We start from the raw sequence: 25,111 nt of genomic DNA, 5'->3' as shown, positions 1-25,111 counted from the left end.
GTGAGGGAATGGTAAGCTCAAAGCGGACAATATCGTGCTACGGTGGTGGAGCGGGCCTGGGAAGTGGTCCCGCCCGGGTCAGGATGTGACAATGCAAATAACTTAATTAGCTTTTGAATCAAACAATATTTATTTATTTATTTTGTAGATAAATTATTTTGCATGTATTATTTTACCTGGAACTTATATTATTATTTTAGATATGTAAAATATTGGTAATTTTGAATAAAATAACAATTGTATATTTGTGAAAAATACTAATTTACCTGTTACAATTATTTGAAAAGGAAAAAAAAAAGGTAATGCTATTCATACCATGTTTTTGTATCATATTTTCATACCATATTAAGTGGCATTTGATGTGGATAGCAACATCATTTGAATTAATTAGATTTTTAAATTTAGTTCATTATTTAATAAACTAATAATTAAGAAAAACTAGTTAATTAAATAATGATTGTGGTATACAAGGAGTCTTTCTCCTTCATTTCCTTGGGTTTTGCAAATTTTTCAAATGATGTGGTTATTCACATCAGATGCCACCTAAGGTGGTATAGAAATGTAGTATAAAAACATGGTATAAATAGCATTACTTGTAAAAATGCTCATTTTTACATAAATGTGAAAACAACTATATAAGGAATCAAAATTCTAATATCATGTAATTTTTGTTATTAATATGCACCGAAATCATGACACTAAAAGTTTTCTTTTCCAAATTTGGATAAACATTTCAAAACGTTTAATTGAATGAAATAATATAAAATAAATGTAGATAACAAGTAATAGACCCAAAGTCAATGATATTAAGGGTAATTTAGACATCCAAAAATGAGTAATGATATTCATACCATGTTTTTGTATCACATTTCCATACCACCTTAGGTGGCATCTGATATGGTACCACAATTATCATTTAATTAACTAGTTTTTTTTAATTATTAGTTTATTAAATAATGAACTAAATTTAAAAATCTGATTAATTCAAATGATGTGGCTGTCCACATCAAATATCACCTAAGGTGGTATGAAAATGTGGTACAAAAATATGATATGAATAGCATTACTTTCCAAAAATACCAATTGTGCCAAGTCATACTTAATTATGGATATTGTTTAGTTGAAGCCTAGTCATTGGGTTTTTATTAGAAAATTTTACAATTGTGAGTTTTAGTTAATGAAAATTGAATTTCAAGGGGTATACTTATACTTTCCTTTTATTTTTAACAACATATATATCCACTCGTCGCACTTCGGCACTAACAAAATTTGCAGATAGCCATGGAGCTCTTCTCCCTGCAATCTTTTCTCCTCCTCCTTATCTATTCTCCTTCTACATCTACCACCACTTCTTCGCTTCGTTGAAGAAATACAAACGCATTGGCTTCAAAAACTACCTGATTCTCGGAACCCTACAGGAATTCTTAAAAAACCGCCACCGGTTCCTCGAATGGACAACCGAAATCCTCACTAGCTGCCCCACCAGCACCGCCATCTTCAGCCGCCCAGTAAAAATCTGCAGCGTCATCACCACCAACCCTTCCAATGTCGAACACATGCTGAAAACCAACTTCAAGAACTACCCAAAAGGCGAAAGGTTCATATCTCTTATCCAAGACTTTCTCGACAGTAGAATCTTCAACTCCAACGACGAGCTCTGGAAGGTTCAGAGGAAAACCGCTAGCTATGCTTTCAACACGAAATCGCTTTAGAACTTCATTATGGAAAACGTTAGGGTTGAGATTGAGTTGATGTTAATTTCGTCTCTGGACACAGCTGCCTAAACAAGATGTCATTTGGACTTGCAAGATGTTTTGGAGCGTTTTGCTTTTGACAACATTTGCAAGTTGGCTTTTATTGTAGACCCAAATTGTCTCGGAAGCGGTGGCGGCAGAAATATGAGTCCATCAATTTCGATTCCCAATTCGGATCTGTTTATGCATGCATTTGAAGAAGCGGCCACACTTATCTCTAGGAGATTTTTGTATGCGTTTCAGTTTATGCAAAAGATAAAGACGTTTTTGAACATTAGATCAGAGCAGAGGTTAAAAGAATCAATCTCGACCATCCATAACTTCGCGGATAAGATAATAAAGTCGAGAATTAGCGACGAACGGTTGGAGGATCGTCACGATTTATTGTATTTGTTTATTGGTATTCCCGAAAACAGCTCGCTGGATTTTCTTTGAGATATTGTGATAAGCATCATTCTCCCCGGCTGAGACACGACATCATCAGCTCTGACGTGGTTCTTCTGGCTTCTGTCGTCCAAACCGCACGTGGAGCGTGCCATTTTAAAATGAGCTGGAAATGATTCGGGTACGAAATAGAAAACATATCGGCGATGTTTATGATTTGGACGAGCTCTAAGACATGCACTATTTGCATGCGGCGATTTCAGAGGCGATGTGGCTGTACCTTCCCATACCGGTCGACATGAAGGCATGACAATGTCTTGCCAGACATGACAGCCGTGGGGAAGGGGTGGTTCGTGATGTACCATGCTTACGCGTATATTCAGATGAAGTTGATTGCGGCATCAGGGATGGAGAGGTTTGTGATCGTCGTACAGGATAGGGACACGTGTCCGGAGCATCTGTTGTCATTGACTTTCAGGATGAAAGGTGGCCTCCCCGTGAGCATGAGGAGAAGAAGATTTGTAGCTGATGATCGATGAATCGGTGATTATATGATGTCGTTTGATGACACAAAATTAATAAGATCTTAATGCTTCTAAATTTCATATATCATTCATAAATATGCAAACTTGTTGTGATTTATATTATTTATAACATATATGAGATTATGTAACATCCCACATCTCTTAGGGGAGTGATCCTTAAATGTATATTCTCATCCCTACCTAGCACGAGGCCTTTTGGGAGCTCACTAGCTTCGGGTTCCATGGGAACTCCGAAGTTAAGCGAGTAACGCGCGAGAACATTCCCAAGATGGGTGACCTATTGGGAAGTTCTCGTGTGAGTTCCCAAAAACAAAACTGTGAGGGTGTGGTTGGGGCCTAAAGCGAACAATATCGTGCTACAGTGGAGTCTGGCCCGGGAAGTGGTCCGGCCCGGGCCGAGATGTGACAATTTGGTATCAGAGCCTAACCCTAGTCATGGTGTGCCGACGAGGACGTCGGGCCCCTAAGGGGGGTGGATTGTAACATCCCACATCGCCCAGGGAAGTGATCCTTATATGTATATTCCCATCCCTACCTAGCACAAGGCCTTTTGGGAGCTCACTGGCTTCGAATTTCATCGGAACTCCGAAGTTAAGCGAGTAGAGCGTGAGAGCATTCCCATGATGGGTGACCCATTGTGAAGTTTTCGTGTGAGTTTCCAGAAACAAAACTGTGAGGGTGTGCTGGTAAGCCCAAAATAGACAATATCGTGCTACAGTGGTAGAACAGGCTCGAGAAGTGATCCGCCCCAGGTCGGGATGTGATAATTTGGTATTAGAGCCTCACCCTGGTTGCGTGTGTGCCGACGAGGACGTCGGGCCCCTAAGGGGGGTGGATTGTAACATCCCACATCGCCTAGGGGAGTGATCCTTAAATGTATATTCGCATCCCTACCTAGCACGAGGCATTTTGGGAGTTCACTGGCTTCGGGTTCTATGCGAACTCCGAAGTTAAGCGAGTAGCGCGCGAGAGCATTCCCAGGATGGGTGACCCATCGGGAAGTTCTCGTGTGAGTTCCCAAAAACAAAACCGTGAAGACGTAGTTAGGGCCCAAAGCGGACAATATCGTGCTACGGTGGAGTCAGGCCCGGGAAGTGGTCCCGCCCGGGCCGGGATGTGAAAGATTACGTGAATCACTAGTAGATTGTATTTAAAATACTTTATGATTTTCTATGTTTTGATTGTATTACTTCAAACGCAAGGAATCTTAGGTTGGTTACTATAATTTTTTTTTTAAACAATATGATATTCATTGATAAGTAATATAATACGTACAATTATTAAGGATAAGGTGCATGCAATGGGCCTCGATAAAAACCTTATGACAAGACATGAGAAATAGTACACCAAGAATTCCTCAAGTCGTTCATCTCTCTCTTCCTCTCTTTATTGTACCCTTCAGAGAAAATAAATGTGAAATCCCATTCCTGGATTTCACTATTATAATCTACGTATTTGTATTATTGAGATTTTATATTATTTTCGAGAATTTATATTAATTTATTTGAATTTAGATTTTTATTAAACTAGTTATGAAATTGAAGTTTGGAAATTAATTATTTAAAATCCGTAGACCTTTCGTGGTCACAATTTATATTTTCGAATAGAGCTCAATCTCAAGTAGGGGTGGGCACGGTTTGGTTTGGTGCAGTTTTGAGTGAAATTGAAACTGAAACCAAAATTTTTTGCAGTTCGGTTCGGTGCGGTTTTGAAGTTAAAATCGAAATGAAACCAACCCGTTTGGTTTGGTTCGGTGCGGTTTCAAACGGTTTCGGTTTGTTTTTTAAGAAAAAAATGTACAATTTGCAATTTAACATATTAATAAGCATTTCCCAATAGCAATAGGAAAAAGACATTTGTTATGTTAACAATTAGCATGTTGCATGCAGTTGTGATGTTAAAACATGTTTGTGCAATAAAAGGGTGTCCATTACAATGTTTATCATAAAACAAGTTGAATAAATTTGAATTCATTAAAAGTGAGCGAAACTTTCATACTAGAATATGTGATATCATGCTTCAAATGAGTGGACTTCATTAGATCATTGTATGACTCTTGATAACAAGATTAGTCCACCCTTGTACATATATGTGTGTGTGATGGTATAAAATAACAAAGGTCCTTCAAGTTAATGAACGAAAGAAAGTGATGAATGATGATATTCTAATGTGGTTGAGTCCATACTAAGTGTATAGATTCTAACAAACAACCAATTAAAACATGAAATCTAATATGAACATTTAATTAAATATTTATTAATATTTACGGTGCGGTTTGGTTTTAGTGCGGTTTTCAAAAGCCAAAACCAAAACCAAACTGTTTTCTATGTTGCGGTTTTCAAAAGCCAAAACCAAAGCCAAAGCCAAAACCAAATCGAAACCATTTCAAAATCGTAAAACCAAACCGTTCGGTGAGGTTCTATTTGATTCGTTTTCGATTTCGGTTTTGGGTTCTAAGTGCCCACCCCTAAACTCAAGAACGTGTAGGCGTAAACCGTTCGTGAAACGGAGCTATAACGAAGGAGTTATTAATGTTTAAAGTTAAGGACATTTTGGTAATTTAACATTCCTTCTAGAAAAAGAAGAAATGAGAGAAAGGTGATAGATAGACAGCTGAGATGAAAAAGAGAGAAAGATGAGAGTGCTACATGTGTGGCTGTGATGAAAGAAAAAGAAAAGAAAAGAGAGAGATGAATGGCTGAGATGAAAAAGAGAGAAAGATGAGAGTTTCGAGAGGAAAAATGAGGGAAGGGAAGGACCAATCAGAAACAAGAGAAGGGAGAGGAAAAGAGAAAAAGGAAGGAATTGGGTCCCTTTGAAGACCTGCGACCCAACCCGAGTAGAGAACAATTTTTAACGGGTTTTTTGCCCATTCTTCCGGCGATTCACGACCTACCACTTCTACCAAACATCTACCCAACCTCCCTTTTACCATTTCCACCCCAAAGTTGATGAAAATTGGCTTGGAATTTGTGGAAACCATACATGTGGGTGCGACGGCCTGTGCCTTCGATCCATCATTTTTGAAACATTTTTATTTGATCTTCACCACCAATAGCATCTTCTTGAACCCAGGAACAAAGCCCAAACAAGTTTGGGGGTGGCGAAGGTGTTTTGGAATCGAATCAAGAACACCCAAATCAAGGGTTTCCAACAGTTCATGAGAGTTTTCAGGTGTTTCCCGGCCGAATTAGACCTAGGTATGAAAGTTGTTCTTCTTATTGAACTCTACCTGCCTGTAAAATTTGAGAATTGTTTAAAATAGTTGAATTTTCCAGTAAGTCGAGGCTACCAACCGCCACCCGCATTGGCGCGTGGCCAGTGGGCTGACGATGTTTTTCTAAGTTCAATTTGATGTCCTGATTTTTTATTTGATATTTGTATGACCTAATTTGATCGTTTGAACCTAATTTCATTATGATATGTACTTGATCAAAATATGAATCAATGATCTGACAGTTGGATCGTCACCAAACTTTAATGTGTTATAGAACATAATATTTAAGGATAGCTGGAGCTGACGGATTAGGAATCTAACTACGGATCTTCCCGAATTGGATTTTTTTTAAGTTAGTAATATTAATTGTTAACCATCATCTAATACTAGTAATTGGCGGAGATCCGACAGTCGGATCGTAATGAGAATTTAGTATGTCGTTTTATGAGCATAATGTGGACTTTCAGAAGTTACGGATTGGAAATCTGAATGGCGGATCTTCCGATTTAGATTTCTAGGGTTGTGGACCCTATTCTCGACCTTGATCGATGGTTGACTTCTAGCATGAGTTCTTCTAGCGTGTTATCGATCTTAGAGTGTGATTAAGATTTTATGGAGCTTGATGGGCTCATCGTGATGACGTGCACCTTGATTTACGTAATGATGGCATTATATGGTGATATACTTGTTTATTTTATGTGATTTGACTGTGTATTGAACTTGTTATGGAATGTGTGGTTTGATTTGTATGATTGGCTTAATGTGATGAAATATAAGGGCTAATAGTGGACTGTTAACCCATTGTCATGGGGTTTGTTGCTTTGACACTTGTTTCACATCTTGTTTCCTTATTTCAATTTTTGTTTCATTCAGCCCTTCTAAATTGAGTATTTGGTTATTGTATTGTTTCTTCGAGCTATTGTTATATCCCTTGGCCTTCCACTCGGTTCCGTTGAGTGATCCGGAACTAGGTATCCGTTGAGTGATCCAGAACTAGGTATCCGTTGGAGTTCCGGTTAGAGGTCTGATCCCTGCTCTGTCTGGATTCCGTTGAGTAATGGTCCGAAATCCCTTATACTCCGCGATTCCGTTGAGTGATGGTCCGAAATCGTATCCTACCTTAGATTTTATTGAGTGGTTCGTTATGCATTGTACTCTGCGATTCCGTTGAGTGATGGTCTGGAATCGTATCCTAGTTTGGATTTTGTTGAGTGATGGTTTGGAATCCTTTCTATTCCGCGATTTCATTGAATGGTGGTCCATAATCGTATCCAGCTTGTATTTTATTGAGTGGCTCTACATGCATTGTACTCTGTGATTCTGTTGAGTGATGGTCTGGAATTGTATTCACTCGAATTCTGTTGAGTGATGGTCCAGAATCCTTTATACTTCGCGATTTCGTTGAGTGATAGTCTAGAATCATATCCTGGTTTGGATTCCGTTAAGTGGTCTAGAATTCCTTTGGTGTCTTGGTTCCTTAGATTTTTTTTTTCAGCTTTAGAGATGTAGGCTTCGGCCGAACTGTGTCGCTATAACCCTGCATTTCAGTGTATTGTACGTGTTATTATTTGGTGTGATTATTGGATGTTGTTGGATGTAATTTTTATGATTATGATAGACTGTTGACCAATATGGCTATAGATTATTATTGCGCTTCGTCAATTGTTCCTTGAGATGCTGCACGTGTTGAATTGTGTATTATGTTGAGACATGGTGGTTTATGTGATGAATGTTCAAGTGTAGTGAAACGATCGACGAACTACGAATGGCTTGATCCCTATTTAGGGTATGTAGGCAGTTTAACGAGAATGTTAGATGCATCCATAAATTATACGAAAACTACTACGCAATTCGATTCTTGATTTATGCTTTGTACATATCTCGGAGGTGGGGTCTATTAGATTTACGGATGCTTGATAACATCACATGTCGATTCTGAACGTATGTCGGAAACGAGGCGTGACAATAAACCACAACATCGCTGCTCTAAGACTGAATCCCGTTCACATGATTCATCATTGCAATTCAGAATTATTAAGAATGAAGAGTAAAGACAAGGTTAAAAATAACCAATTAAGTGTGTGAAATTCATTTTCCTATAAAACCAGCCTATAAGATAATTACAGTGGCGCCACAGTTTTCATAAGCAATAGGGATTTGGAAGTCAAGAAGTTAAGAAGGTAGGCAAATCCAATTCAAATACCCCTTTAAATCGTAAGACACTCACATGTCCGCGCGACACCACCTCATCCTCTACGATGCGTTGCGATGCTTCCTCTTGGCTCTGTGGGGGCCATGTGTCCGTCGCAACAACCTTACCAACTACCGCCACCGCCAGCCGCTCCTCCTCCTTTATCTGCAAGGCCACAGGCTCTTGCTGCACCACCGCTCCCAAAGACTCGTCCTCCCCCTCATCATCGTTGTCTACTCGTTCGACACTAGTAGTAGTCGCCCGTGGTACAACCCCGTTAAGGGGAGACAGTTGAGATGCAAAAAGCGGAATCAAGAAAGTTGGTGATCGGTAACATCCACGTGCTTTATAACCCAACCCGAGGGGAAGTAAAATTAGGCCAGGTACCTTCTTTTACATTCATGTTCATTTCCTTGTGCATAAAGCAAAATGTCTGTTCCCTGACACTGATGAACAAGGTACACCTTCTCATATCGAGGGTGAAAATCCTCTCGCAGAGATGGGGTAATGCCCCTGTTGTCCTTCGCGGCGATTTCAACAGCACTCCTCGGGTTCGATATTCTTAAGCCCCAGAGTTCATCCATATAACATTGTCATTATTTACTCTACGTACTTTTAACAGTGACATATTAAGTTGAGTTACTTCCCTGCTTATTGAAAGAGTGCAAAAAGTTCTTGTCAAATCTGACGTGACTTGCTGATGCTATCCGCTTGGATAATAATTTTTGGTCACGCGGATACTGATGGACGTGTTGGTGTTGAAAGTTAACTAACTGAATAAATATGTGGGTGATAAGTTTACGAACTCTATCACACGTTTCACTTTCACTCTCAATGAAATTAGACAGAAAGATAAATGAGAAAGGAAGCAGCAAGCTTCTATGATAACAATACTTTGATATATTAAATGAGTTTACAAACTGATCATTCCTTGTGGATGGAATGGGATTTGACCCCTAAAGCCTTACGGGGTAGACTGACTTGTATGTGCAGAAAAGAAAGAACCACACAAGCGGTCTTTAATAATCAATACAAAACAACGACATAACATGCAAAATAAATGAAGATGTTCAAAAGTCTTTACACTCTTTAAAACACGAAGTAGGATTCTCTCTTCTCATATTCTCATCTATTTCCCTCTCTTTCTCTTATATATTGTTTTTTGTCTTATTGTTTTTATAAAAAAAATCCTTAGGGAGAGGAGGCGGAGGGAGATGGAGGACCCCATTAAAAGGTAACGGATTGGGGTTTGCTTAGGTTTTTGGGGTGGGTAAGAAAGGTGGGTTTGGAGAGCTATTGATTTGGTTTAAAGTTTCAGAGATTTAGGGATAATGGGGTGAAAGGTTTAAAATTCTGAAACGGAACAAGGGATTTTGATCAACTGAGATTGTGTAACGTGGGTCTTCAGAGGGAAGAAGGGTGAGTTGTGGTGATTATCTCGGCAGCCACCTGTGGAGAGCAGATCACTATAGAGCCACTCTTCAATCTGGGGAGAAGAGAATCGGGTACAGAGAAGAAAGGGAGAGTTTTTTTGTTTAATTAGTTTTAAGGGTTAAAAACATTAATTAATTATTATTTTTTAATTTAGTTGGATGGAAAAGTGGGTCTTATTTTTACCACATCATCATCTAACAGTTAAATTAATAGAAAATTTAACAGAGGTCTGACATTGCAACAAATTCGTAAGTTGAGATATGACATTGCAATGTTTAAAACATAAGGTATGAGATTGTGGTTCGACTCATAGTTGAGGTAGTTTTGTGTAATTTATCAAAAAAAAAAAAAACATAAAAGTTAAATGAGGTATGACATTGCAATGAATTCATAAAACAAGGTCTAACATTGCAATGTTTAAAAGATGAGGTATGAGATTGTGGTGCGACCCATAATTGAGGTAGTTTTATATAATTTACCCAAAATTTTTCATATAGAAATAATTCCTGGTAAAATTCTTAAAAATTCATTGTGACAAATAACCCAACAAAATAATTCAATGTATAAAGTTTTGAAAGCACTGTATGTTAAATTGAAAGGAATCGTGTATTTAAAATTAAAAAAACAAAGACGCGGCATACAAATAGATTCAACCGTTTAACAATAATATTTATTATAATAAATGACTAAACTATTAAAAATTAATAAAAGACATTAATAATTAATTAAAAAATATTTGAAGCTGTTGTTGACACGCCTGACCCAGATATCCTCCAAATACCAAGGTACTCATGTGTTGGCCGACAACCGAAGGTGACGAAGCCATATTAGAATGCATGAGGACTAGAAATAAATAACTAACATAAATAAAACTTGTAAATTTAATTATAATGAATATGCAATTGTGGAACGTGTTCAGAGCATACAACTAATCCGAGACACTAAAAAACAATAATATAAAATTGAATGGACAAAAGGGATGGGTCCTACATCGAGAGAACTCGAAGATGCCAATCCGATAGTGCCTTAACGCCGGGATTGTACGCCTCGATTGTAAGTCCTGAGGGGGTATAAAACAAAACATGAGTGGACCAAGTTGATATATAAGTAATATTAAAATAGTTAAACTTTAACATACTAACCTCCAGGTTTAGAAAACTCGTATAGCATAATAAGTAATAGGTTTTTCCGAAAACCCTAGCATACCATAAAACTTCTTAAAATATATATTATGTATTATATTTAGTGTGCTTAATAGTAGTAGCACAAGGGTGTGTGTGTGTGTGTATATAAACATATGTATAGATAAATCTTCATTCACCTGAAGGCACTACATCGACCGTCCGTAGGCAATATATAATTATCTTTCGGCCGAAGCCACCAACCTATGCTCGGCCGAAGCCATATATAAGTATCTTTCAGTCGAAGCCACCAACCTATGCCTTGTTGAAGCCAATATAAATATCATTCGGTCGTAGGCGGTATCATTTGCTCATAGGCCCTACATCACCCGACCGAAGCCAATTAATGATTTCATTCGCCCGTAGGCAAGACATTATGAGTAACCTCTAAATTAGCACATAAAAACATTAACATAATATTTCTAATATATATATATATATATATATATATATATATATCTATCTATCTATCTATCTCAAATTGGAGATCAGTAACTAAAACGTCATATCGTAAAATCACGTTCATAAGTAGGTATATAGTCATCAATTATATATACCACAACGAACGTAAAGTTGATAAAGCATAATGTATCATAAAGTGTAAATCCAATTTACTCATAAACATTTCATAAAACATAACCAACAAATCATGCTTTCATGTGTACATTTCTAATGGTAAAATCATGCATTTTAGAAGGGGTCTGCTCACAGATACTTCGCCGTTGAAGAGCCATGCAAACAAGAGAGGATGGGAATGCCATACACAATTGCACCTAAGTACATAAAGGTACCAATTAATGAAACTCTATCATAACGATTGAATTTCAAGAACCAGACGTCATAAACGGATTCAGATTGGGGTTAGAGCCTGGTAGCCCGACCCAAGGGTTTGGGCTCAAATTAGGGTACGGGTTTTGGGTTACCAGGTCGGGGTCGACCTAGTTTCAGGCAGGTTTGATGGAGAAGAAAGCTGAAGCTTCCCAAGCTCCATTCAACCCTAAAACTCAACCAAAACACATCATGCAATATACCAAAATGAAGCCCAAGGAATAAGGAAGAGATTCATACCAGTGACAGGTCGAAAGGTGGTAGGAGTTGGTTGGAAAATGGTCTGCAAGGCACGGCAATCTTGTTGGAAACTAGGGAAGGTCTTCCCGAGGTGTTCATGGTCGAAGATACCACGAACTATGTTGGAGCTCGTTGGAGTTCGATTTGAACAGTTATAGTGACATTGTTCCATGAGGGAGAAGGAGAATGAGGTGTCTTGTTGGTCCAGGGTTAAGATGGGGAGGGCCTGAGGGTGATGGTGATGGTGTTGCCGTCGTTCGTTGCATGTGTGTGTGTGTGTGTGTTTGTGTGAATCGCTGGAGAGGAAAGAACACAATGAGTAGAGAAAGCTATGAGGTTTGTCACGGGAAAGGGAAGGAAGAAATAGAGAGAGCCGGGGGAACCAAAAAGGAAATGGGCCCTAAGTGGCACATAATTTAAGACCCAAAAAGCACCAATTTAAAATATCTAGCCCAATCTCAATGAAGTTACCAAAATACCCTTATGTTCCGTAAATTCTAGGACAAGTCGTCACAGCTGTCAAAATTGACAACTACTCCTTTTGCTGCCATTCCATGTCATGCTACATAAGATTTGACATTTCGATTGGAAACAATTAGTGGCTGCCATTTTTTTATTGTTATAGCTTATGTTGACATTTTGACATCTCCTTTGGAAATCGTTAGGGTTGAGATTGAGTTAAGGTTAATTCCGTCTCTGGACACAATCGCTGAAACAAGACACTGTTTGGACTTGCAAGATGTTTTGGAGCGTTTTGCTTTCGACAACGTTTGCAAGTTGGCTTTTAATGTAGACCCGAATTGTTTCGGAAGTGGCAGCGGCATAAAATATGAGTCCACTGATTTCGATTCTAATCTGAATCCTGATCGGTTCATGCATGCATTTAAAGAAGCGGCCACACTTATCTCCGGGAGATTTTTGTATGCATTTTGGTTTATGCAAAAGATAAAGACGTTTTTCAACGTTGGATCAAAGCGGAGGTTAAAAGAATCAATCTCGATCGTCCATAACTTCGCAGATAAGATAATAAAGTCGAGAATTAGCGACGAATGGTCGGAGGATCGTCACAATTTGTTGTCCTTATTTATTGGTATTCTCGAAAATAACTCGTCGGATTTTCTCCAAGATATCGTTATAATCATCATTCTCGCTGGCCGAGACACGACATTATCGGCTTTGATGTGGTTCTTCTGGCTCATGTCGTCCAAACCGTACGTGGAACGTGCCATTTTAAAGAAGCTAGAAATGATTCGAGTACGAAACAGGAAACGTATCGGCAATGTTTATAATTTGGACGAGCTCCGAGACATGCACTATTTGCACGCAGCGATTTCAGAGGCAATGCGGCTGTACCCTCCCGTATCGATCGACACGAAGGCGTGTCTAAATGACGATGTCTTGCTGGATAGGATAACTGTGAAGAAGGGGTGGTTCGTGACGTACCATGCTTACGCGATGGGGTAAATGGAGAGGATATGGGGGACTAACTACTGCGAGTATTTGTTGGAGTGGTGACTGACTAAGGACGGCACGTGTTGGCAGGAGAGTGTTTTCCGGTATCCGATATTTTATGCCAGGCTAAGGATGTGTATGGGGAAGGATTTGGCGTATATTCAAACAATGTTCTAAAAAATGGCATAAGCGGCTTTGGCGTTGGGCGATGGTGAGCCGAGCCGTTTTCTTGCAAATCGGTGAGAAAAATCGGATGGGCTCTAGGTGGCCGGCTAGGCGGTGCAAGGGAGAGCTAGGCGGTTTTTTTTTTTTTTTTTTTGTAATGAAATTAAAAAATAAAATAAAAAATCCTATCTAAGTCTAAGTGGTTGAAAATTGTGAACTTGTTGTACATGTGTCATCCTACAATACTCCTCATTATGGTTATATGGCATTGTTGACCCTAAAAATTACAAAACCTACGTGGCGCGCAGGCCGAGTAACTAGTAAGCTAACTACGTCCTTCGGTTGAATGCGGGGCGTGCCAACTCGTCGGCCGAGCTCGGCAGAGGAGTAAAATTTGTTGATGTCGCTTTGAGCGCGTCGTTGACTTCTTTATCTTGCGATTGCGACCGAGGAAGGAACACTCTCGGTCTCTGAGTTCTACAGCCTGAAGACAAGGCTGCTAATTCTGCGAAGTTCAATAATCGTCGGAGCCCGATTCGGTCACCGTGATTATATTCGTGAGAGTATAAGCACGTCGAATCGAGACCAAGGTGTATGGGCACAGGTACTCGAACGTGATGTATGTCTTGATGGTAAACGTAGTTCGGCCGTCGGAATGCCGAACCCTGAAACCTACTTGCGAGTATCCAATCATAAAACCACTCGGCGTCCTGTACGCCGAGCAATGCGATTCGTAACACCTAACTATGCCGAGAAAGCTTAGCAAGGTGACCTCTGCCAACAAAGGTTCGAAAACCTTTCTCGACCGAGACTTGGATAGATAATCGGTCGACCTCGACGCAGTGCTGTTTATCCAAACTGAAGGTGCTTCTCGGTCGGCTGATTCTGCGGCGGCAGTGCTGTTTATCCAAACTGAAGGTGCTTCGCCGGGCGCTTCCACAGTGCTGTTTATCCAAACTGAAGGTGTGTCGGCAGGAAAAGAAAAGGAAAAATCTCAAGGTGTTTGAGAGGTTTTGCGCAGGGCAATTGTATGCTGATTGTGAAGGTCCTTTCTGTTTGCATGATTTCTTGTATTTATAGTGCCCCATTCCTTGAAACCGACTCCGATTTGGATTGGGAGTCCTTGTCCCATTTCGCTTCTTCTTCGAACAAACCTACTCCTACTGGGATTCTGAATTTTCCTTCTTTTCGGGACTTCATTCCTTGCTGGTCGAGAATCCTAGTTGCACCAGGACTCCCTCGACCTTTCTATTTATCTGGACTACCTATGATAGGATTTGGCCGACCCTGTTAGCTGGCCCGGGCCCTATTATTCGGCCCATAGTATTTATCATCTCCTTGGGCCGAGCACATCCTGCTGCTCGGCCTAGCAATAATATTTTGGGCCCAAACAGGCATATATGCTTAACGTGTTTTTAAAATTTGGACTTATTGGATACTCTTTTTGTATTTTATCATTTTTTATTATCTTATCCATGAATTTCATACAAGTATAATTTTTTGTAAGTGTCAATATGCACTTATTTACAAGATATACAAGAAATTTAACTAAATCTGCCTAGGCCGCCTAGACCCCGCCTAGTCGCCTAGGTCTAAGCGTCAGCCCGCCGCCCGATTAGCGCCTAGCGTTTTTTAGAACCTTGTATTCAAATGAAGTAGATTGCGGCATTGGTGATGGAAAGGTTTGTAATCGACATACAAGATAAGCATACGTGTCCTAAGCATATGTTATCCTTGACTCTCATAATGAAAGGTGGACTGCCCGTAAGTGTGAGGAGAAGGAGATTTGTAGCTGATGACCGGTGATTATGTGATGTTCTTAATAAGATCCTAATTATTCTAAATTTCATATATCATTCTTAAATATGCAAAATTGTTGTGACATTGATTACAATGTATATGTGATTATATAAATTACTAGTACATTGTACTTAGAATATTAGAAGATTCTATTCGAGCATGATTTTATTAATTAGAAGGCAATAGACCCTTTTTTGTTTACTATAGTTAACGGCACAAAGCATGAAAAATAATACACATAGAATTCCTCAAGCCGTTAATACCTCTCTTTCTCTCTTTGCCGCACCCCTCAGAAAAAATAGGCCACAACACACCACTAACACGCTCCTATCAATGCTCTAATTAAAGAACTGAATCATGTTCACAAGATTCATTGCAATCCAAAATTATTAAGAATGAAGAGTAAAATCAAGGTTAAAAAATAAACAGAAATTAAGTGTGTGAAGTTCATTTTCCTAATAAAACCAGCCTATAAGATAATTACAGTGGAGCCAAAGTTTTCATAAGCAACAGGAATTTTGAAGTAAAAAAGTCAAACAATTTGAGAAGACAGGCAAATCCAATTCAAATCCCTCAGAAATCATAAGACACTCACAGTGACACGTCCTCATCGTTATCGTCGTCTACTGGTTCCGAAACTAGTCGTCCGTGGTACAACCCTGTCAAGGGGAGACAGTTCAGTCCAGCCTATAATATATTGCATATAGTCATTTCAAATCTTCTAACTTTTGTAGTGCATTTTGAAGAAGTTTAGTATAAGTTCTGTATAACTTTAAAATCTCTCGTCTAAACGCAGCATAAATTTCTACTTTATTTACCTCACGTCAAACTCAGAGTCACGACTGGGAGTTGTTTTCTCTATGATTGGCTTGTCTAACACCCCACCACCTGTGCCAAGCCTGGTGCCCGATGCTGTCATCAAGATGCTCCGATTTGGACTTTGTCTATGAAAATAATGTTTATCGCCTGCTACATGATCAATAATAAAACCTTGAGTTAACCAACAACCCAAGCATGTTTACTCAGAAACATAGGAATGTAAAAGAGAAAAACTTATCTATGGCAGTGATACCACATCGATCATTGGTACTTCAAGTCTATCACGCACTGTGACATATTTTAACTTTTATATATGACAATACGTGATTGACTTGAGATAACGCCTTCGCAACACCATGTGCATGGAAATTTTCTTAATGTTAAAGAGTTCAAAATTTAGAGGACAAAAAATACAAAATTTGTGCCAGAGAAAATGCATAAAATAGTTTTACTTTTAACAATCTCCACAAATGGATGCAAACTTGACGGAAATTACAGAATTAGTGCCTAAACTGAAATTTTGCTCAAATTTGGAAGAGCTAAGAAACAAAAAATACCTGATTTGTTGAGATTGAATCCATGATTTGGCGAAAGATGAACTCGACCGCAGATGGCAGCCATGAGCCTCGCTCTCCTCTCACACACACACACACACACACTCTCTCTCTCTCTCTCTCTCGATAAGTCTGAGTGTTTGTGCCACAAAAGACAGGAAGTTGAGATGTGTGGCATGTACACATGTTGTGTGGTCCGTGACCACTGCGGCACTGCCTTCGATTTTCTGATGGTGTTAATTAACGACACGTCGTATGAGAATCATTCTGTGGAAAGTATCCGGTTCTGGACTTTGTATGGCACTGAGTCTCTGGGAAAGGAGACAAAGTGTGATGAACATGGAAAGCGATGTTTAACCTTTGTTGCCAGGATTAGCAGTAAATTACTCACTCACTAAGAAAGTAACTGCGGCGCATGAGCTTGCGTCCGTTGGTTTTCTGGAGATGAGTGATTCAGTTTGGATCGATCGATCCTTATCTTCGTTGATTTATGTTTTGAACAATGATGATCTTCTGTGTCCATATTAATTTCGTTGTGGTGGTGTTTAGGGTGATGCTTCCATTCGGTGGAGGTATCTTTATGTTCTATCCCCGTTCACTACTAGTTTGCTTTCCTGTTCTCTTTTGACTTCTGTGCCTTGGTACGATATCCCTTGCTTCCAAAAAAAAAAATAAATAAATAAATAAAAAGAAAAGAAAGTAACTGCGTTGATTATATTACAGTTTAATTCTACGGCAAATATGATGTCTGCCACTATATTTTAATTTTTAAAAGCGCATATATATCCACTCGATCGTCTCACTCTGGCACTAACAATATTTGCGGATAGCCATGGAGCTCTTCTCCCTGCAATCTTTCCTCCTCCTCCTTCTCTCCCTCTCCTTCTACATCTACCACCACTTCTTCGCTTCGTCGAATAAGTACAAACACACCGGCTTCAAAAACTACCTGATTATCGGAACCCTACCGGAATTCCTAAAAAACCGCCACCGGTTCCTCGAATGGACAACCGAAATCCTCACCAGCTGCCCCACCAGCACCGCCATCTTCAGCCGCCCGGTAAAAATCCGCGGCATCATCACCGCCAACCCTGCCAACGTCGAGCACATGCTGAAAACCAACTTCGAGAACTACCCGAAAGGCGAAAGGTTCATATCCCTTATCCAAGACTTTCTCGGCGGCGGAATCTTCAACTCCGACGGCGAGCTCTGGAAGGTTCAGAGGAAGACCGCCAGCTACGCCTTCAACACGAAATCGCTCCGGAACTTCGTTATGGAAAACGTTAGGGTTGAGATTGAGTCGAGGTTAATTCCGTCTCTGGACACAGCCGCCGAAACAGGACGCCGTTTGGACTTGCAAGATGTTTTGGAGCGTTTTGCTTTCGACAACGTTTGCAAATTGGCTTTTAATGTAGACCCGAATTGTCTCGGAAGCGGCGGCGGCGGAAAATCTGAGTCCACCGATTTCGATTCCAATCCCAATCCGGATCGGTTCATGCAGGCATTTGAAGAAGCGGCCACACTTATCTCCGGGCGATTTTTGTATGCGTTTCAGTTTATGCAAAAGATAAAGACGTTTTTGAACGTTGGATCAGAGCGGAGGTTAAAAGAATCAATCTCGACTGTCCATAACTTCGCGGATAAGATAATAAAGTCGAGAATTAGCGACGAACGGTCGGACGATCGTCACGATTTGTTGTCCTTGTTTATTGGTATCACCGAAAACAACAACTCGCCGGATTTTCTCCGAGACATCGTGATAAGCATCATTCTCGCCGGCCGAGACACGACCTCATCGGCTCTGACGTGGTTCTTCTGGCTCCTGTCGTCCAGACCTCACGTCGAGCGTGCCATTTTAAAGGAGCTCGAAATGATTCGGGTCCGAAACGGGAAAAGTATCGGCGATGTTTATGATTTGGACGAGCTCCGAGACATGCACTATTTGCACGCGGCGATTTCAGAGGCGATGCGGCTGTACCCTCCCGTACCGGTCGACACGAAGGCATGTCTAAACGACGATGTCTTGCCGGACGGGACAGCCGTGGGGAAGGGGTGGTTCGTGACGTACCATGCTTACGCGATGGGGCGGATGGAGAGGATATGGGGGACTAACTGCCGCGAGTATTTGCCGGAGCGGTGGCTGACCGAGGACGGCATGTGTCGGCAGGAAAGTGTTTTCCGGTATCCGATATTTCATGCCGGGCCAAGGATGTGTCTGGGGAAGGATTTGGCGTATATTCAGATGAAGTCGATTGCGGCATCGGTGATGGAGAGGTTTGTGATCGACGTACGGGATAGGGATACGTGTCCTGAGCATCTGTTGTCCTTGACTCTCAGGATGAAAGGTGGACTGCCCGTGAGTGTGAGGAGAAGGAGATTTGTAGCTGATGACCGGTGATCAAGTGTGTGAAGTTCATTTTCGCAATAAAACCAGCCTATAAGATAATTACAGTGGCGCCAAAGTTTTCATAAGCAACAGGAATTTTGAAGTTAAAAAGTCTACAATTTGAGAAGATAGGAAAATCCAATTCAAATCCCTCAGAAATCGTAAGACACTCACAGTCGCACGTCCTCAGCATCATCGTCTTCTACTCGTTCCGACACTAGTCGTCCGTGCAACCCTGTCAAGGGGAGACAGTTCAGTCCTGTTCCGCTGGACGTCGTACGCCATTGGATCCAAGCACAAAATCAACCACTTGTGTGTGTGTGTGTGTGTGTGCGCGTGCGTGTGTGTGTACACACAATGTATAATAATATGTGTGTGCATGTTATATAGGACTCGTCTACCTTTTGCTCATATATAACCGAAGAATTTTGTATTAGAAACATGTTAGAAATGTTTATGGATGGTTTTGGTAATTTTTCTCATAGAAAGTTTTGAGTACATCTCATCGCCGCTTCACATCGAAGCTCCTGCGGCTCATGATGGGCTGTTATTGGCAAAGCAAATGGGTTTACAAAATGTTATTCTTGAGAGTGATTCACTACATATTTCATTAGTATTGCAGTCGGTTTCTCCATGTTCATTTTTCATCGGGAACATTATGGAGGATTCGAAGGCCATGTTACTTGAGATCACTGGAGCTTATGCGACCCACGCTTGTTGCCAATCCAACTCTAGGTTGCTCACCGTCATGCCTGCTACGTCCTCTCGACCATCTGCAAATGTTCCTGGACGTTTGAAGAACCCCAAGATTTTGTGTGTGACATTTTGCTTTCTGACATATGTAATTGTTGATGTTGATTGGCTCTGTTAAAACTTGCCCCAACGTTTTGTACTTGGTGATGAATCTATTATGGATTCTCTCTTGAAATGAATCAAATGCCGCAATTTCAAAAAGAAAAATAAAAAACATGCTTCTTGAAATGCATCGGGAATTTGTGTCATGAAGAAGCTGTTTTTTCAAAGGGTAATGTTAGGGAGACCAATATTTTAAACCAAATTTGCAAACTAAATGATGTATCAAAGAACGACATCTTGCAGTTTAAGCATGGTCCGAGAGAGCTACATTATTGGGATATCAAATAATTTAATAGGCAATTTAAACTAAATAAATAACATGCATATGTTAACTCAATATATCTGGTTGGTTGTAACTAATAATGTGACAAGGAACAAGGATTGTGAGATTAACTTTCTTGAATTCATAGCCACACAAATGCCGCTTTGTTGGATCATTCTTGTGCTCAGGAACTTTCTATTCATAATTGATTACGTACAGCTACCCAAAGTGTTGATCCTTTAAGATTATCAATGTTAATAAATTTAGCAATGGATGATAAAGTGGTATCTCTAACATATTTGAAAATTTTCAAACGAAAATAGCATTGAGGTTAGGCCCAAAATATCAAAATTGATTTGATTTGATTCGGTCTAGTAATTTTCGTTAAAATAGAATCGAATCAAACCAGACTCACCTCTATTATTTATTACTTTACACTTGAAAACATATTCTTCCTTGTAAGAAAGCACTGCTCGATCATATAACCCATCTAATTACAAAAATCATGTTCCATTAATTTTTCCCACTCACATAAGGTCGGCAAGATGTATTCATTTCTCCTCATTCGTGTTTCTGTGGATGCGTGACACCGTAGAGCTCACGTGGTCCCCACACTCCTCCAAATCCACACGCGACACGTCATTAATCGATTGATTCCCTTTAACCACCTTAAAATCCTGTCCGTTCATTTCACCTGGGTCCCACCAGCTAAAAATTTGATATATCAGGAAGCTGGTACCATTACGTGTTAAACGCGATCCACAGCACAAAATCCAGAAAAAGCCGAAAGCGACACGCGTTTGACTCCGACCCAATCAGGGCCCGCCACGTGTACTACCCTCCACCCAGCACCGCAAACATCTCCCGCTTCCTTCCCTTCGATATCGGAGGCCCCGAAATTTGCTCTGGATTTTTCTTCCCAATTGCCGCTCGGATTTTGCGTTTTTTCGATTCTGTAATTTCCAAATCCGAATTTCCGTAAATTAATTTAATTTTTCCGAAATCCCGATACAAAAAATCAAAATTTAATTGTACTGTTATGAGATGATTCAACGGTTCGTTGACAACATCATCGCCGTCACCAAAGAGTGAGTTCCCCAATCCCCTTCTTTCAAATTGATTTGGTTCGAATTGGTTTTGTAAAAAGATGTCGAATTCGGCTGTTTGGGATCGTTTTTGAATTTGGGTTTTCGAATTTGCAGGTCAGTGAAGACGTTAACGTACGAATCGCTGAACAATATCGTGCGGCTGATCAATGGAATTTCGGCTCTGTTGCTGACGTTTCTGCCGGGGAAGGCGAACATTCTCGAAGGCATTCATGGATGGGAGCTCAGGCCCACCTTTCGCGGGCCCAGATTTCCTCGCTGGATGGAGAAGTAAGTTTTGGGTTTTGATCATGGAAGAATTTGGAAGCTCATTGAATTCATAATCTTTGAAAATTTGGAAAAATTTGGTTATCTGTTTTGTGATTGTGGGAATTGGGATTATTTACGGGGAATGCATGTAATGAGTGTAATTTTTTTGGTGGGCTATAATTATTTTAAACGTATAACAAATTCAGAAATTTGAATTTTTTTTTTTTTTAATTACTTAGCAATTTTTTTTTTGAATTGTTGAATTAGGATTGTTCATGATAAATGAATGGATAAGGGTGTAATTTTTCGTGGCCAGTAGCTATTTTGTATGAAAATTTGACTGAATTCAGAATTTTGGAATTTATTATCGCATGGCAGTTTGTTCTGTGATTGTGGGAATTGGGATCGTTCAAATGAACGTGTGTTTTTTCTGGTGGGAAGTAGTTGTTTTGTATGTGAAGTTAGTTCCTCTTATGTAGTATCTATGTATCTTCTTGTAAGAAGTGTAACGTTTCATGCATCAATATTTGTTGCTGAATGACATGTCCATTTTGCTTCATGCTTGTAGTGGGGTGTCCTCTTTCAATCGTTTTGTACACGAGCTTTCTGTGGATTCTGATTCTGATGGTTCAAACCTTGATTACGCATACGGAGATGAAGATAGTGATGATGGCATATCTCCTACATCACCATCCTCTCAAAGTTCAAGAGCCTCTCGGGCTTCTAGTTTCAGTAAGCGCGATAGGCGCTGGTCGTGGTGGATGTGGATCAGATACATATTTTTCTGGATTCTGTTTCCAGCTAGGTTTCTGCTTGGGATTCCAGTTCGCATTTTGCAATTGTCTTATACTAGGTCATCAAAAGCCTCTTCTGCCCCAGGAAGCAATGAGGCTTCGCAAACACACCCTATAAATAAAGTGCAGATTCTCAAGGATTACATTGTTCACCGATCCACTGATAGGAGACGTGGAGTCATTGAGGTCTGTGCACAGGCTAAATGTGCCCTTTTAAAATAAGATGCATCATTTGTTTCCTCTTCCAATTTCTCATCTTTAACTTGTGCTTAACAGGATCTTCATCTAGCAATCGAGATATTCATAGAAGCTGTTTTTGATGTTGTTCACAAGGCAGCACATTTTGTTCTTTCCCCTTCTGTGGCTTTTAAAACACTATCAGGATGGTGTTCACTGAGCAGCGGTGGTGTTCAAGATAGCCACAGTAGTGATGCAGAAGTTACTGTTCCGACAGCTACACTTGGAGAGAATGATCCAGCTCCTAAAGAAAGGACTACTTCATTTCAGCAGTCCCTAAATACCGATGCTCGGACTTGTCAGGATGTCATAACAGAGCTTGGGTAAGGCTTTTGGTACCACTTACTTGATCGTAGAACCTTTCACTTTTCGTTTGAATGTTTCACATGCTCTGCAAATTGCTCAATTTTTTTTGTCTCTCTTAGGTACCCATATGAAGCTATTCATGTGATCACTAGTGATGGCTATGTTCTTCTCTTGGAAAGACTCCCGAGGTATAATCAATATTTTTGGCTTTTTTTCCTTCCATAGACAATAACTGTTTTTTTTTTAATATATGGTGTCTAATATTGTATTGTGATGCTGCAGACGTGATTCCCGGAAAGCTGTTTATCTACAACATGGAATTTTGGATTCATCTATGGGGTAAGTTATTTCTTCTGTCCTTCCTTCCCCAAGTGTTCTAGAAACTATGCCTTAAATGTTGAGTGGAGGTTTACTTGTGGCGCTGGCTATCAGAATGATACATAGTCCTTCCTGCTACAATTTCTCTATGATTGCTACATTCTCATCTTTAAAAAGAAAAAAGAAAAAAAAAAAAAACGATTTCAGAATGGTATAACTTATTTACTTTTTGAAAAGGCAATTGGCTCATTATTAGTAGTGTTCTTATCTCTTGTATTTTGCACGCTTTGCAAAAAAAATTTGTTCTATATATAGTGAGCTTTATGTATGATTTTTAATGGGTTGTTTCCTTTCTCCAGTTGGGTGTCTAATGGGGTTGTTGGTTCACCGGCATTTGCGGCTTATGATCAAGGTTTGCATGTTTCATTCAAAAGTATATGCTTGTAGTACAGACAGTTTTATTGGTTAGAAATATGCTAATGCTTTGTATTTTTACAGGATATGATGTTTTCCTCGGTAACTTTCGTGGCTTGATTTCTAGGGAACATGTTAACAAAAATATCTCATCACGACAGTAAGTTGGCATATGCATGTTATATTGTTTATGAAATAATCATCCTTGATTCCTTCTGACTTAAATTGTCAACGGGGGCGGAAAGAGGTTGCAATATTTCAGATTTGTTAAACACAAAATAGCAATTTCCATAAAGTACTTTAGTACAAACTGAGTTACTGAGCTTAGCAACCAATGCAGGTATTGGCAGTACTCCATCAATGAGCATGGGACTCAGGATATTCCTGCAATGATAGAGAAGATTCACCAAGTTAAAACTGCTGAATTGAAACTTAGTCAACCTGACGTTGACGAAGAAACAAATGATGGTCAACCGTACAAACTCTGTGCAATTTGCCATAGCTTGGGAGGAGCAGCAATACTTATGTACGTTATAACGCAGAGAATAGAAGAGAAACCCCACAGACTCTCGAGGCTGGTTTTACTGTCACCTGCTGGCTTCCATGGTGATTCCACCTTTATGTTTACAGTTGTGGAGAATGTCTTTCTTCTATTGGCTCCTCTTCTGGCTCCTCTTGTGCCTGCCTTCTACATACCAACCAGGTTCTTTCGCATGCTTCTGAACAAGTTGGCGCGAGACTTTCATAACTATCCTGCTGTCGGAGGACTGGTTCAGACCCTGATGAGTTATTTTGTTGGTGGGGATAGCTCAAATTGGGTTGGTGTGTTAGGGATACCACATTATAACATGAACGACATGCCGGGCGTATCATTCCAAGTGGCTCTCCATCTTGCACAAATCAAGCGTGCTGGAAGGTTTAGAATGTTCGATTACGGGAGTGGTTCTGCTAATATCGAAGTGTATGGATCTCCAGAGCCATTCGACTTGGGGGAGCACTATGGGCTTATTGATGTTCCAGTTGATCTGGTTGCTGGACGAAAGGACAAGGTAATTCGGCCATCAATGGTCCGAAAGCATTATAAGTTGATGGATGAATCAGGTGTTGATGTATCATATGGTGAATTTGAGTACGCCCACCTGGACTTCACATTTTCACACCGAGAAGAACTATTGGCGTATGCCATGTCACGCTTGCTGCTTGTTGAGCCAACTCCAAAGCAGCAATCCAGTCAGAAGGCCGTAAGGTTGAAGAAGGAAACCCCGGCCAATAGTTGATTAAGTTCGAGAAAGCCCATGCATATCCATCCTTTTTTTTCGTCAGGATCTGGCATGTGCTACATTCTCAGGTGCAGATTACTGTTAGTCTGTTATAGGTGAGAGTTGCTGCCATGGTTTCTTCTCCTCCTATTTTTTCGTCGAAAGTTTACTGTCCGAAGGCTTATATAAATACCTTGGATTGAGCGTTGTACAAAAACCCATATGTGTAAATTTTGTAATGGATCAAAGAATCATGTGTGTCTTGTAACGTTAATACTGCATAGGATGTTTTGTCAAGCGAACACTCGAACATTTCCTTTTACATTGCAAAACTCCACAAACAATTAGTACTATGAGAACT

General features: G+C 40.0%; 2 protein-coding genes and 2 pseudogenes across 2 annotated transcripts; all 4 read left to right on the top strand.

Annotated features, from left to right (window-relative positions):
- The first annotated feature begins 1,281 nt into the window (after positions 1 to 1,281).
- On the top strand, positions 1,282 to 2,677 carry LOC137712479 (cytochrome P450 CYP94D108-like; annotated as a pseudogene).
- A 9,267-nt stretch (positions 2,678 to 11,944) lies between these two features.
- On the top strand, positions 11,945 to 15,197 carry LOC137712408 (cytochrome P450 CYP94D108-like; annotated as a pseudogene).
- A 2,145-nt stretch (positions 15,198 to 17,342) lies between these two features.
- On the top strand, positions 17,343 to 19,887 carry LOC137713660 (cytochrome P450 CYP94D108-like). The gene has a single exon (XM_068452987.1). It carries the CDS (start codon positions 17,397 to 17,399, stop codon positions 18,960 to 18,962), a length of 1,566 nt encoding a protein of 521 aa, XP_068309088.1. The 5' UTR covers positions 17,343 to 17,396; the 3' UTR covers positions 18,963 to 19,887.
- A 1,053-nt stretch (positions 19,888 to 20,940) lies between these two features.
- Positions 20,941 to 25,103, top strand: LOC137713027 (uncharacterized). The gene is made up of 9 exons (XM_068452255.1): positions 20,941 to 21,155; positions 21,270 to 21,443; positions 21,991 to 22,402; positions 22,493 to 22,776; positions 22,879 to 22,947; positions 23,042 to 23,098; positions 23,437 to 23,489; positions 23,576 to 23,651; positions 23,832 to 25,103. Exons 1-9 carry the CDS (start codon positions 21,112 to 21,114, stop codon positions 24,766 to 24,768), a joined length of 2,106 nt encoding a protein of 701 aa, XP_068308356.1. The 5' UTR covers positions 20,941 to 21,111; the 3' UTR covers positions 24,769 to 25,103.
- Positions 25,104 to 25,111: the final 8 nt, after the last annotated feature.

Source organism: Pyrus communis, chromosome 13 (genome assembly GCF_963583255.1).
Source record: "Pyrus communis chromosome 13, drPyrComm1.1, whole genome shotgun sequence".
Lineage (NCBI taxonomy): Eukaryota > Viridiplantae > Streptophyta > Magnoliopsida > Rosales > Rosaceae > Pyrus > Pyrus communis.
Note: the sequence above shows the minus strand (reverse complement) of the source record. Positions and strands in the feature narration are given on the sequence as shown.